This window comes from Lepidochelys kempii, chromosome 12, assembly GCF_965140265.1.
Source record: "Lepidochelys kempii isolate rLepKem1 chromosome 12, rLepKem1.hap2, whole genome shotgun sequence".
Classification (NCBI taxonomy): Eukaryota; Metazoa; Chordata; order Testudines; family Cheloniidae; genus Lepidochelys; species Lepidochelys kempii.
Window position 1 is genome coordinate 23,045,231 of NC_133267.1, and position 13,642 is coordinate 23,058,872.

The window sequence follows — 13,642 nt, forward strand, 5'->3', positions numbered from 1 at the left end:
CTTTTACCGGCTTAGGTTAAAACTTCCCCAATGTACAAATTAATTTTACCCTTGGATTTCCACTGCCACCACCAAACTTTATCTGGGTTTACTGGGAAACGTAGTTTGGACACGTCTTTCCCCCCAAAATCCTCCCAACGCTTGCACCCCGCTTCCTGGGGAAGGTTTGGTAAAAATCCTCACCAATTTGCATAGGTGACCACAGACCCAAACCCTTGGATCTTAGAACATTGAAAAAGCATTCAGTTTTCTTACAAGAAGACTTTTAATAGAAGTAAAGGAATCACCTCTGTAAAATCAGGATGGTAGATACCTTACAGGGTAATTAGATTCAAAACATAGAGAATCCCTCTAGGCAAAACCTTAAGTTACAAAAAAGACACACAAACAGGAATAGTCATTCTATTCAGCAAAGTTCTTTTCTCAGCCATTTAAAGAAATCATAATCTAACATACCTAGCTAGAATACTTACTAAAAGTTCTAAGACTCCATTCCTGTTCTGTCCCCGGCAAAAGCAGCATACAGACAGACACAGACCCTTTGTTTCTCTCCCTCCTTCCAGCTTTTGAAAGTATCTTGTCTCCTAATTGGTCATTTTGGTCAGGTGCCAGCGAGGTTACCTTTAGCTTCTTAACCCTTTACAGGTGAGAGGATTTTTCCTCTGGCCAGGAGGGATTTTAAAGGGGTTTACCCTTCCCTTTATATTTATGACAATCTTCAAGACATCTTCTTATTTCAGTCCTACCAACTCACAGACAATTCCTCAGATCCACTCTAGGACAAGACTACTACCAGTACAGGGTATTCACCTTCGGGCTGTCATCGGCCCCGAGAGTATTTTCCACAGTTCTCACAGTAGTAGCCACACACTTACACTCCCAAGGGATCATGATTTACCCTTATCTGGATGATTGCCTCCTCAGAACCTGGCCTCTCCAAGAGGCTCACCGAATCACAGAACTGGGACTACAGATCAACTCTCAATGAAACTCCTGGAATTTATAGTCACCGACCTCAACTCGTTATAGGCCAGAACTCTCCTGCCTCAACATAGATTCTTGTCTCTGGCCACACTCCTAGAGACCATTCAAAGCAGTCTGCAAATATCAGCCAGACACTGCCTCCAACTCTTGGGGCATATGGCAACGGGCACAAGGGTAATACATCAGGCCAGGCTTCCCGTGCAATGTCTCCAGATGTGCTTCAGCTCAGTTTACAGATCAAAGAGGGACAGACTAGACAAACCCCTGTCACCGCCCACCAGGATCAAAAACTCCTTAGATTAGTGGAAGGACCCAGCCAACATTTGCAAAGGGATTCTCTTCTCACAACCACCTACCCCATTGTTGGTTCTCACCACTGATGTATTGCTCATAAGATGGGGTTCGCATCTAAATGACCTCACAATACAGAGATATCCTTTTACATCAAACTCCTTGAGCTAAGGGCGGTCAGGAATGCCTGTGTGCATTTCCTCCCCCCGATCAAAGGATCTCACACGAGAGGCCTAACAGACAACATAGCCTGTATGTACTACATAAATTGACATGGGGTAGCCAGGTTACCTTTGTGGGGGATAGGGATTCCAAGTGTCCCTTCCCTGAATTTTTGTGTAAATCACTTGGTGGTGGCAGCGATACCATCCAAGGACAAGGAAAAGAATTTGTGTCTGGGGAAAGTTTTAACCTAAGCTGGTAGAATATAAGCCTAGGGGGTCTTCCATACGGGTCCCCACATCTGTACCCCAGAGTTCAGTGTGTGCGTGTGTGTGGGGGGGAACCCTGATAGTTCCTATCTCAGAAATTTATAGAGTGGCGACATGGGCGTCTGTCCACACCTTCGCAGAACATTATGTGATCACTGGGGACTCTGCCTCTGATGCTCTCTTTGGCTCCACAGTATTGTCATCTGTAACTGATCTGACTCTGAAGTCCCAACCTGCTAATAGGGATATTGCTCGGGTGTCATCTACAGTAGAGCACCCATAGGGATACTGCTCGAAGAAGAATTTACTCACCTTGTGCAATAATGATGGTTCTTTGAGATGTGTGTCCATATGGATGCTCCACAGTTCACCTTCCTACTCTCTACTTCAGAGTTTTTGTCATTGACTCTGCAGTAGAGAAGGAACGGAGGGGTGTTAGCTCATGTGCGCTGACTAGCCTTGTAGCAAGGCATGAGGAGAAACAACCCATGTACGGGCTTAATGGACATTGCTACCGAAGTTCTCCAATCAGCAGCACAGGAATGCAAGCACACTCATAGGGGGACATATCTTAAAGAACCATTGTTATGCACAAGGTGAGTAACTTCTTATGCAGTCTTCTCTCCAGACAATGTGTCCTTAAGAGCATATCCAAACTTCTTTCCAAAGGTAGTCGTAGAGTTTCTTTTGACCAACAAATCCACCTGCCAGAGTTCTTTCCTAAAACTTCATGTCTCCAAGGTGGAAGCCACTCTGCACAATTGAGATGTTGGAAAGGCATTCTGTTTGCAGAGAACAAACAAAACCGTTCATGTCTTTACCTAGACTGCTTCCATTACAGAGAAGCTCGAAGGCAAAGCCATATCAATCCAGAGACTATTGAACTGGATTTTTGATTGCATGAGGACTTGCTGTGGAGTGGCCAATCTGAGATCACACCCCCTCTGAGATCACTCCACCGGGACTCAAGCAGCCTCAGCAGTATTGTTAAGAAACACACATATTTCTGACATAAGCAAAGCAGCCACCTGAGGATCCATTCACATGTTCACAAAACAGTGCTATTACTGAAGCCTGCAAGCTGAGTGCTGTGTTTGCAAGGCTGTGCTGTAGCATGTTCTTCTGAAGACTCTAAGCTTCCTCAGCCATTGCATCCTTTCACTTGAAGAGAATGAGATGTCACATATCTACAATAACTGGAGGAGTTCAAGGTGTTTTGTCCATATACTCACATTCCACAACTAGTCATCCATTTCCTCGACCTCAGAGTCCTTTACTCAGGATTCTGCAGTTGGGACAAAACTGAGAGGCGGTGGGCATGCTCTGCCCTTTTATGCCCTTGTCATTAAGCACAAAGATTCTCGGGGTACATGAGCACCATACAGACACTGCTGGCCAAAAGACTCTGAACTGAAGTCCATAGATTCCATATACACCATTAGTGAAATGTGCATGTGGGCAACACATCTGAAACTCCAGTTGCAGTACAGGTGAGAAACCAGATGTCTCCTGGTTTGGAGACAAATTGGATAAGATACATGGTGCATCCATACCAAATCAGTCCTTCCTATTGCCATAAAGTGCCTTGAGAAGGCACAGGAAGTCTTAACTGGTAGAAATGCTCCTTTTGTCCAGAAGTACTAGTCACAGACATTCCCAAGTTAGGATGGCCAGGAAAACTGTGGCTCAGATAGTAAATCCAGAGGTGTCAGCAAAACCCCTAAGAGCACACCATGGCAGTCTGAGTCTAGGAGACACAATATCCCACTTCTCAAGAGAATGGTCTCTCTTAACCAGGGATAAATAGATGAAAGGATCTAAGGGCTCCATCCCATCCCTTCTTAATCCAATCACCCATTTTGAAAAATCCTATCAAATACAAGCTCTCAAAAGATCTCACATCTTTTGGATATAAAAACATACAATTGATTCCCTCAGACTAAAGGTTCTTAAGTGTATATTTGAATTCGTCTTTGTCCAGAAAGGCAGAGGAGGGATCAGAGCTGTCCTGGGTTTCAAGTCTTCAGTCTTAACTAACCCAAAAAATTTAGTGTCAACAAATTTGCTTTTCTCTACTAAAGTCTTTTTTTCCTGATTATTAATATTTTAATACCAGTTTTAGTATGGGTTCTTGAGGGGGCAGTGCTATTAATCTCCTTTAATATTGAGTATTGATCATTTATTTCTGCGCATGGTTTTGTTTTTATGCAATGTTTGTTACATGACAGAATCCTACCTCTTGCTCTGTGACTTAGATTTTACAAAAGCTAATGTTTGTCACAAAGACTATTTTGTAAACAAAGTAAATTTTATCTGCCTGTTTGTTATCCACTGCTCTGATTTTCTCAAAAACTGTAATAGTTTGGAGGGGCACAATTTTCTAGAATCTGAGCGAGTTTCTACCTATCATATTATATTTTCATAGGCTATTTTATGTCATTATCTGTCAATTCATTAAAATACAAACGTTCTGTGGAACCACAGAATTCTGCCTGCCAGAAACCTGCTTGGTCACCTGACAGCTTGCCCACGCGGCTCTTAGTCAGCATGTGCTTCCAGAGTCCCAGTTCCTCATTCATTTGCCTGGTGGGTTGATGGTGAGCTCAGTCTGGAAGTCTTGGGAGTCCCAGGACCCTAAGACTCTTTGCAAATGGGAGACTATAGTCTAGGGCTCTTGGCAGAAGTGGATGGGAAACTGTAATTCTATTTCATGGAGAATCTCAGAAGTTTTGATTTCCATTCCAAATTGGAACAGAACCAGATTTTGACATCTCAGTCTTCTACCATTCTCCACCTAGCTCTGTTGGCTACCTTTCAATCCTTTCATATACAAGCTAATGTTAATGATAGCTATCATGGTTATGGTACAGAATACAGTATAGTCACCGCCACCAAAATAAAAGCTCTTTAATTTTCTGTTTGCTTCAATTTCTGTGGAAAATTTCCCCTAAGTTCAGTAATCCTATGTTGATGCTTACAGAATGTCAAAAGTGCATATTAACAAGCTTTTACTATGTTTTCAATATATATCAAAGATACTTATAGTATACTATTAACTGCCACAGAATAGTGAAGCTTTTCTTATTTTCAGAGTGCTTTCTTTTACACCCAAAAGAAGTGTGCTGGAGCAGGATGTGGACAGCCGGCAGAGTGTGCCGGAACAGGATGTGGCCAGTCCACATAGCTTATTAATGGGAGAAAATTTCACAGACATTTGCAATAGCTCTCAAATGATTTTGGAAAATAATCAGTGTGGTAAGTATTTCTACCATTTTTTGGTAAATTGTGAAAACTTGAAAAACAAATTTCCATGAAAAGATAAAATATAGGTGAAGGTTGAATCTTTAAATTATGGCATACTGAAAAATGTATGCAATATGTAAACATCTTCATTTCCAGTTTAAACTGCTTTTTACCAAAAAAAAAAAAGTCCCAGGTTTTAAAAAAAGTATCATTTGTGTTTTTCCGATTTTTTTTCACTGTACTTTTGTATCATTCAAATATATAAAAATAGCTTGTTAGGAAAATCCAATACATTTCATGAGATACACGTATTATGTGATACATTGGTCTGTGTAAAAAGAAAAGGAGTACTTGTGGCACCTTAGAGACTAACCAATTTATTTGAGCATAAGCTTTCGTGAGCTACAGCTCATGTTGAAGTAAGGCTATGTATTAGTCTAGAAGATACACACAATAAACAAAGAGGTATGCACACAAACTCTGACGTAGGTGCTCATCTGAACGTACTGATGAATCTCATGCCCACCATGTACACATTTCAAGCTGGTAGCAGATAATGGTTTAAAGATCTGGCACACTGAAATGAAAAGAAAATGAAAATCTGTATCAGAATACATTTCAGAACACAAGGCAATATTTGAAAGTTTACAAAAAAGGGAAAAGGATGAAGTAGAGTGTATGTGCTGCAAATGGTGTGGCCCAGTTATTAAATGTAAATATTTATAGGCTAATGTTTCTAAGTCTACAACAGTAAACTCTTTATTCAAATGAAAAGTTTTATTTGGAGATCAGAGATATATTCTTTTAAACTCAGAGGTGGCTTTGTTTTGAGTTCTGTTTTAGTTTGGCAGAAAACCACATTTAATTCCATTAATCAAAGTATTAATCTACTGACTACTCTTTCCCCCATCCTTCCATCCACCAAAATAAATCCCGATATTTGCCCAGAAAAACTAAGTTTTTTTCCCACCAATCTTCACCAGTCTTTGTTGTAGTAATAAACCAATAAATTCAGAAGAAAAAATAAATAAAGATCTGAAAACAAAGGTCCCTAGCAATATGTTAGTATTCTGAACTGCTGCAGTGAAGCAATAGATACAGTAGATATACTGTAGATTACTTGGTAATGTACACTAATGTGGGATTCTTCCAATTCTGCTGCACAGCTGCTCTCCTCATTCAATATTAATGTGTAGTACCTCCCAACTGTGGATTTCAAAGGCATTCCAATGTTACTGGAGGCTCCAGGACAAAGTCCTGTCCTTCAGCTCAGGCCACCAGAGTTTTGCCTCCTGTGACAGAACAAGTTGATGGTTCCATTTTTCCTGATCATTTTGGTTTATAACTTTAATTTTTATTTGTTTTTCTTGCAGTAGAGACTTCATTTTGACTTCTAGCTCCTCTCTCCCTCTCCTGAGGTGAGGAGTTATTGCAGTATTGAGGCTCTAATTTTGGCTTCTCTGATACAGCACCTCTTGGGTGTGAGCAGGCTCCTTCTGCCCCTCACTTAGGCAGCAGTGAAGCCCTGCAAGCATTGAGCCAAGTCCAAGAGGTGCTATAGGTGGCTTTCCAGGAGCCTCGGAAGGCAAGGTATTCCCTGCAGCCACAAGTTGTCAATCCTTGCTCTGCTAGGATATGGGCTTAAAAGGCAGAGTTATGTCCTGCAGCTGTAAGCCACCAACCCTTGCACTGGTATGGCATAGAGTTTTGAATTGGAGAGAGGTATAGGTCCTCAAAACATGCATAAAGCGGCAACTCCATTGTGGGAGGTTAGATCAGGAGCATGAGCATTCTCACAGAGGGGAGAAACCCTCACAGCCTGCTCAAGGATAAGTCTTGCAAACTCTAGAGAGTCCCAAAAAGGCAAAAGCAAGCATTGCCTTAATAAGGTGTCAGTTCATTTTGTTGATTAGCAAGTGGTGTGAATGTCAGTGTTTAAACCCTGACTTCCTTTGTCTTCCCACCCCGAGGGAAATGTTTGCTTGAACCTTTTCCCCTCCACAGAGGTTCTTTCATAGTGCTCTGTATTGGTCTTACTGACCCTCCCCCATCTGATAGCATGTCTGGGCCTGCTAAGAAGCCTGTTACTCCTGTGAGGATTTGCATCAGGTTTGTTGATCAATATATTCAGGTTAACATATACATATACATGTAATAATTAGGGCTGTCAGTTGCAGTTAACACGTGATTAACTCACAAAAATTAATCGTGATTACAAAAATTAGTCACAATCACACTTATAACAATAGAATGCCAATTGAAATTTAGTAAATATTTTTGCATGTTTTTCTACATTTTCAATGTTGATTTCAGTTACAATGCAGAACACAAAGTTCATAGTGCTCACTTTATATTATTATTTTTGGTTACAAATATATGCACTGTTAAAATGATAAATAAAAGGAATAGTATTTTTCAATTCACTTCATACAAGTACAGAGAGCCTCCGTTGGCTCATTACAGAAGCAGATTTGCCTCTCCTGGAATTGACACCACCTCATCTACTGTTGGGAGTGGACTACATCCGCCCTGATCGAATTGGCCCTGTCAACACTGGTTCTCCACTTGTGAGGTAACTCCCTTCTCTTCTTGTGTCAGTGTATTTATGTCAGCATCTGTAACTTTCACTTCATGCATCTGAAGAAGTGAGGTTTTTACCCACGAAAAGCTTTTGCTCAAATAAATCTGTTAGTCTTTAAGGTGCCACCGGACTCCTTGTTTTTGTGGATACAGACTAACACAGCTACCCCCAATACATGACATTAAATGATATTCTACACCACTGGTGGGCAACCTGCAGCACGTGGCCCATTAGGGTAATCTGCTGGTGGGCCATGAGATTGTTTGTTTACATTGACCATCCGGAGGCACGGCTGCCCTCAGCTCCCAGTGCCTGTGGTTCGTTGTTCCCAGCGAATGGGAGCCGCAGGAAGCAGCACAGGCATAGCATTTACTCCCCAAGTTTAAATCAATTTAAACATCAGAGCCAATCTTTGGGAGTACTAGCAGTCTTGTGGGCAGAGAAGACTGCTATATCTCCTATAGCAATATCTGTTAGCTGTCCTGTGGCCAATGGTGTGGAAATTCACCAAATTCTACAAATTGGTCATCCAGTCTTCAACCAGTGATGTTTGTGGCAGAAATTTTCTCTACACCATAATTAGGGCTGTTAAGCGATTAAAAAAATTAATCGCAATAAATGGCGCTGTTAAACAACAATAGAATACCATTTATTTTAAATATTTTTGAATGTTCACTGCATTTTCAGTTACAACACAGAATACAAAGTGTACAGTGCTCACTTTATATTTATTTTTGATTACAAATATTTGCACTGTAAAAAAAAATTGTATTTTTCAATTCACCTCATACAAGTACTGTTGTGCAATCTCTTTTATCATGAAAGTTGAACTTACAAATGTAGAATTATGTACAAAAAAACCTGCATTCAAAAACAAAACAATGTAAAACTTTAGAGCCTACAAGTCCACTCAGTCCTACTTCTTGTTCAGTCACTCAGACATACAAGGTTGGTTACAATTTGCAGGAGATAGTGCTGCCTGCTTCTTGTTTACAATGTCACCTGAAAGTGAGAACAGGCGTTCACATGGCACTTTTGTAGCCAGCATTGCAAGATATTTACATGCCAGATATGCTAAACATTCGTATGCCCCATCTGGCATGTAAATATCTTGCAACACTGGCTACAAAAGTGCCATGTGAACGCCTGTTCTCCCTTTCAGGTGACATAGTAAATAAGAAGCGGGCAGCATTAGCTCCCATCAATGTAAACAAACTTGTTTGTCTTAACAGTTGGAAGGATAAGAAGTAGGACTGAGTGGACTTGTAGGCTCTAAAGATTTACGCTGTTTTGTTTTTGAGTGCAGTTACACTTGCACAATAAAGAGAGTGCACTTCAATATTTGTATGAGGTGACATGAAAAATACTATTTCTTTTGTTTATCATTTTTACAGTGCATATATTTGTAATCAAAAAATAATATAAAGTGAGCACTGTGAAAAAATCAATATTAAAAATGTAGAAAAACATCCAAAATATTTAATAAATTTCTATTGATATTCTATTGTTATAAGTGCGATTAATTTTCCTAGTTAATTGCGTGAGTTAACTGCGATTAATTGACAGCCCTAACCATAATGCCTTACTAAGGTGAAGATGAGCGTATTTATTTTCCTAATATTTGGATATCCAGAGTGAAAAGAATGCTGCTGCTTCTCACTCTGGATGCGCGCGGTTGTGGAAATCCCATCATAACAGATCTGTGGACCTTAGTATAATGAATAATAGGAAATTTATCCAAGTTTACCTGATAATTACCTTTCTTTGAATAATAGGGCCACAAATGTGGCCCACCTTGGAAATAAGGGGACAGTATGGAATCAGCTAGAGATAGAAATTGACGTGCAAAGTACATAGAATCATAGACTTTAAGGTCAGAAGGGGCCATTATGATTGTCTACTCTGACTTCCTGCACAACGCAGGCCATAGTCTTACCCACCCACTCCTGTAATAAACCCCTTACCTATGTCTGAGATATTGAAGTCCTCAAATCGTGGTTTAAAGACTTCAAGGTGCAGAGAATCCTTCAGCAAGTGACCTATGCCCCACGCTGCAGAGGAAGTTTATTTTGTTAAGGAAAATTCTTCCCATCCTCTGTAGTTGGAGAAATTGTGCTAACTGTACTTTGAAAAATGTCAACTATCACTGAGTTAGAAATATCGGATGAAATTATCCTGTGTATGGAAGTTGTCTCAACTGGCATGTACTTCAGGGATCAGAATATTCTCCTGCAGCCAATTACTTGGTTCTGCTTCCAAAATGCAACCACGCTGAAGTACCCATCGTAAGTATTCTTTATTACTAAAAGGAAGGAAATTTTCAGATAAGGTTGGGTACATTTTCCTCTTCTGTTTATATTAGTAGCACTATGAATTTGTTCTGTGCTGTTTTACAAGCCATGTGTGACCTCTTTTCAAATTACTAAATCCCATAATTTGAAGAGTTAAATTCAGTACAGGGCTGGGTACTGTTCTAGATTGTTTTAATATCTTTATGGCTGCATGGTGCATTTTTCTTCTTTCATAGCCTTTTGTCCAATAGTGCTGGGTCTGATTTTGGTACCTTTTAATGCAAAATGCAGTGGTTTCATTTTTAATTAGTGATTCGTCGTAGTTTGCATGTAAATGGATTTAAAAACATCCCAAAATAGTAATAGCCAGTCTGAAAGAAAATAAATATTTGATAATCCTAACTTGGATACCATTGAATTCTCTCTTCTTCACCTTGGAACAGATTTCAACGATGAAATTTACATGATATAGATAACTTTGGTGGAGTAAATTAATACTATATGCTGAATAAAATATATCATTTTTAATTTAGATGCTATATCTGAACTTAAAGCAGAAGAATCTACACAGCATCGTAAATGGTACTGGAATTTAAATTTGTATTAATGCAAACTTTTTGTAGTGAGAAAATGTGTTATCTGCTTCATCTTTCAGTTTTTAATGTGAACTTAGTGCTCCTGAAAGGTGTGAGATTTGACAATCCTGATTATTGAAATCTTCAATTTACCCACACAACAGGTACAATACAGTGGTAGTTCTAGTTACTCCTCTCTGCTTTCAGCACTATGCCACAACCCTGAACTACTAAGGGTGTAAGTTTACCATGTTCTCCTTGCCCATTCAGATTTTGATTTATGTTCTGAGACTGCCAATAAGGATGCCAGTTATGTGGTGATATTTGTCATGTAATGTCTCCACACTAGGAAGTGGATTGAAACAAACGTTCATTTCACATCAGTCAGCAAACAGTCATAAGATAGTATCAGCTTTGGTCACAGCGAGCCTCATAAGATAGTATCAGCTTTGGTCACAGCGAGCCTGGGCTGGATTTGAATGGTCAACCTGGATATTAAAGACTTTCTCCCATCAGAAATCCTCTGAGCTGTCAACCCAGTCCTTCCCCATTCATTATTTGTTTCTAATTAGATGAATTTGTTTATTTTCCCTAAAAAGATTCTTTCAGAAACATAACTGAAATTTTTTTCAACACTATAAATGAGCATAGCAATTTAGAGTCCATAGAATAAGACCCCTTTCCTTGAATATATACAAAATAATTACTGTAATCTTGTGCCAAAGCTGGTTGGATGCAGAAGAAAGATTTTAAAATTCTGATACTTTGGCTAGGTGAGAGAGGCAAAGAGGAGGTCCTTTTTTTCTATGATTGCATAGGCAAAACTCAGACATCAAAAAATACATTGTGGATAGTCTAGTTCATTCAAATTTTGCTGCTGGTTTGTGTACCTCTCATTACGAGATAATTATGTGATGCTTTGTGGAAAAGATTGATCAGGTATAGTTTGAGCTGTGTACTTTCATGCAGACAGAGCAAGATCCTGGGGGCATGAATTCTAAATCTTTTGTCAGTTTGAGTCAAAGTCGCTCTTTGAGATACTGTAGCTGCTGAGAAAAGCTTGTGCCACAACCTGTGCCTTGGACCCTTATTCTTCCTGACAGTTGAAAGCCAGCAAGTATAATTGATCATGAGGTGTTTTTGACTGGTTTGCAGACTTCAGTGAGAGTTGATGGGTTTCTCCTTCAGTGGCTTCTTTTTTTCTCAGAAACATCTTAGTGGTTAGTTGGGGAAAATAGCTGCTCTTCTGTACAAACTCTGGAGTGTCATATTGCAGAGTGCTATTGTCATTCTTATTCAGCGTGATGTGACGTTATTGGTGAAAGTCAGTGATAAGAAATGGAAGCATGACATTTTCAGACCACATCAAACTTTGTCTCACTCTGGTCTCACTCTGACATTGCAGTGAAGGGCCTTTGCCTGTGTCTAGTGGAGATTGGGGAGTGGATGACAGGTAGCTGGCTGAAGCTCAATCCATACATGACCGAAATGATCATAAAACCATAGAAATTAAGGGCGGGGAGGGGACCACAGTAGGTCATCTAGTCCAGCTCTCCGTGCCTTGGGAGGACCAAGTTTACTTAGGCCATCCCTGATAGGCATTTGCCAACCTGTTGTTAAAAGCCCCCAATGACGAGGATTCCAAAACCTCCCTTGGAAGCCTATTCCAGTACTTAACTATAGTTAGAAAGCTTTTCCAAATATCTAATCTCTGTTCGTTGCTTAGCCTGTTACCACTTGTCCTACCTTTGGTGGACATAGAACATTTGATCATCAGCCTATTTTATAACATCTCTTAACATATATGAAGACTGTTATCAAGTCCCCCACAGTCGTCTTTTCTCAAGACTAAACATACCCAGTATTTTTAACCTTTCCTCATAGGTAAGGTTTTTTAAACCTTGTATCATTTTTGTTGCTGTCCTCTGAACTCTCTCCACTTTATCCTTAGTGTGGTGCCCAGAATTGGACACAGTACTGAAGCTGAGGCCACTGCGGAGTACAGCGGAACAGTTACCTTCCAGATCTTACATATGTCACTACTTTTATTATGTCCTAAAATGATATTAACCTTTTTCATAATTGCATCACATTGTTGGCTCATACTGAATTTGTGATCCGCTAAAACCTGCAAATCCTTTTCAGCAGTACTACCACCTAGCCAGTTATTCCCCATTTCATAGTTTTAATATGGAGCTATACCTATCTCATAGAACTGGAAGGGACCTTTCAATGTCATCAAGTCCAGTCCCCTGCCTTCACAGCAGGACCAAGTACCGTCCCTTATTTTTGCCCTAGATCCATAAATGGCCCTCTCAAAGATTGAACTCGCAACCCTGGGTTTAGCAGGCCAATGCTCAAACCACTGAGCTATCCCTTGCCCAGTTGTGCATATGATATTTTTCTTCCTAAGTGTACTTATTTTGATTGAATGTCATCATTTCAGACCAATTCTTCAATTTGTCAAGGTCACTTTGAATTCTAATTCTGTCATCCAGAGTGCTTGCAGTCCCTCCCAGTTTGGTGTGATCTGCATATTTTATAAATATACTCTCCACTCCATTATCAAAGTCATTAATGAAAATATTGAATAGTACTGGAGCCAGAGCTGACCCCTGCAGGGTCCCACTACATTTGCCCTTCCAGTTTGACAGCAAACCATTTATAACTACTTTTTGAGTACTTGTGGCACCTTAGAGACAAACAATTTTATTTGAGCATAAACTTTCGTGAGCTACAGCTCACTTCATCGGATGCATTCAGTGGAAAATACAGTGGGGAGATTTATATACATAGAGAACATGAAACAGTGGGTGTTACCAATTTCATGTTTTCTATGTATATAAATCTCCCCACTGTATTTTCCACTGAATGCATCCGATGAAGTGAGCTGTAGCTCACGAAAGCTTATGCTCAAATAAATTTGTTAGTCTCTAAGGTGCCACAAGTACTCCTTTTCTTTTTGCAGATACAGACTAACATGGCTGCTACTCTGAAACCTACTCTTTGAGTATGGCCTTTCAACTAGTTTTGCACCTACTTTTATAATAATTTCATCTAGACCACATTTTTCCAGTTTGTTTATGAGAATGTCATGTGACACTGTCAAAAGCCTTACTAAAATTAAGATCTGTCACATTGTCTGCTTTCCCTCTATCCACTAGACCAGTAATGCTGTCAAAGAAGGAAATTAGATTGGTTTGGCATGATTTGTTCTTGACACATCCATGCTAGCTACTAAGGATT

General features: G+C 39.8%; 1 protein-coding gene across 1 annotated transcript in view; it reads left to right on the forward strand.

Annotated features, from left to right (window-relative positions):
- The window catches only part of TDRD12 (tudor domain containing 12), a 119,960-nt gene that overhangs the window by 98,777 nt on the left and 7,541 nt on the right, over positions 1–13,642 (forward strand). The window contains exons 27-28 of the mRNA XM_073307859.1: positions 4,798–4,961; positions 10,355–10,403. Of these exons, the coding sequence (XP_073163960.1) occupies positions 4,798–4,961; positions 10,355–10,403 (213 nt within the window). The remainder of the gene's footprint in view (positions 1–4,797; positions 4,962–10,354; positions 10,404–13,642) is intronic.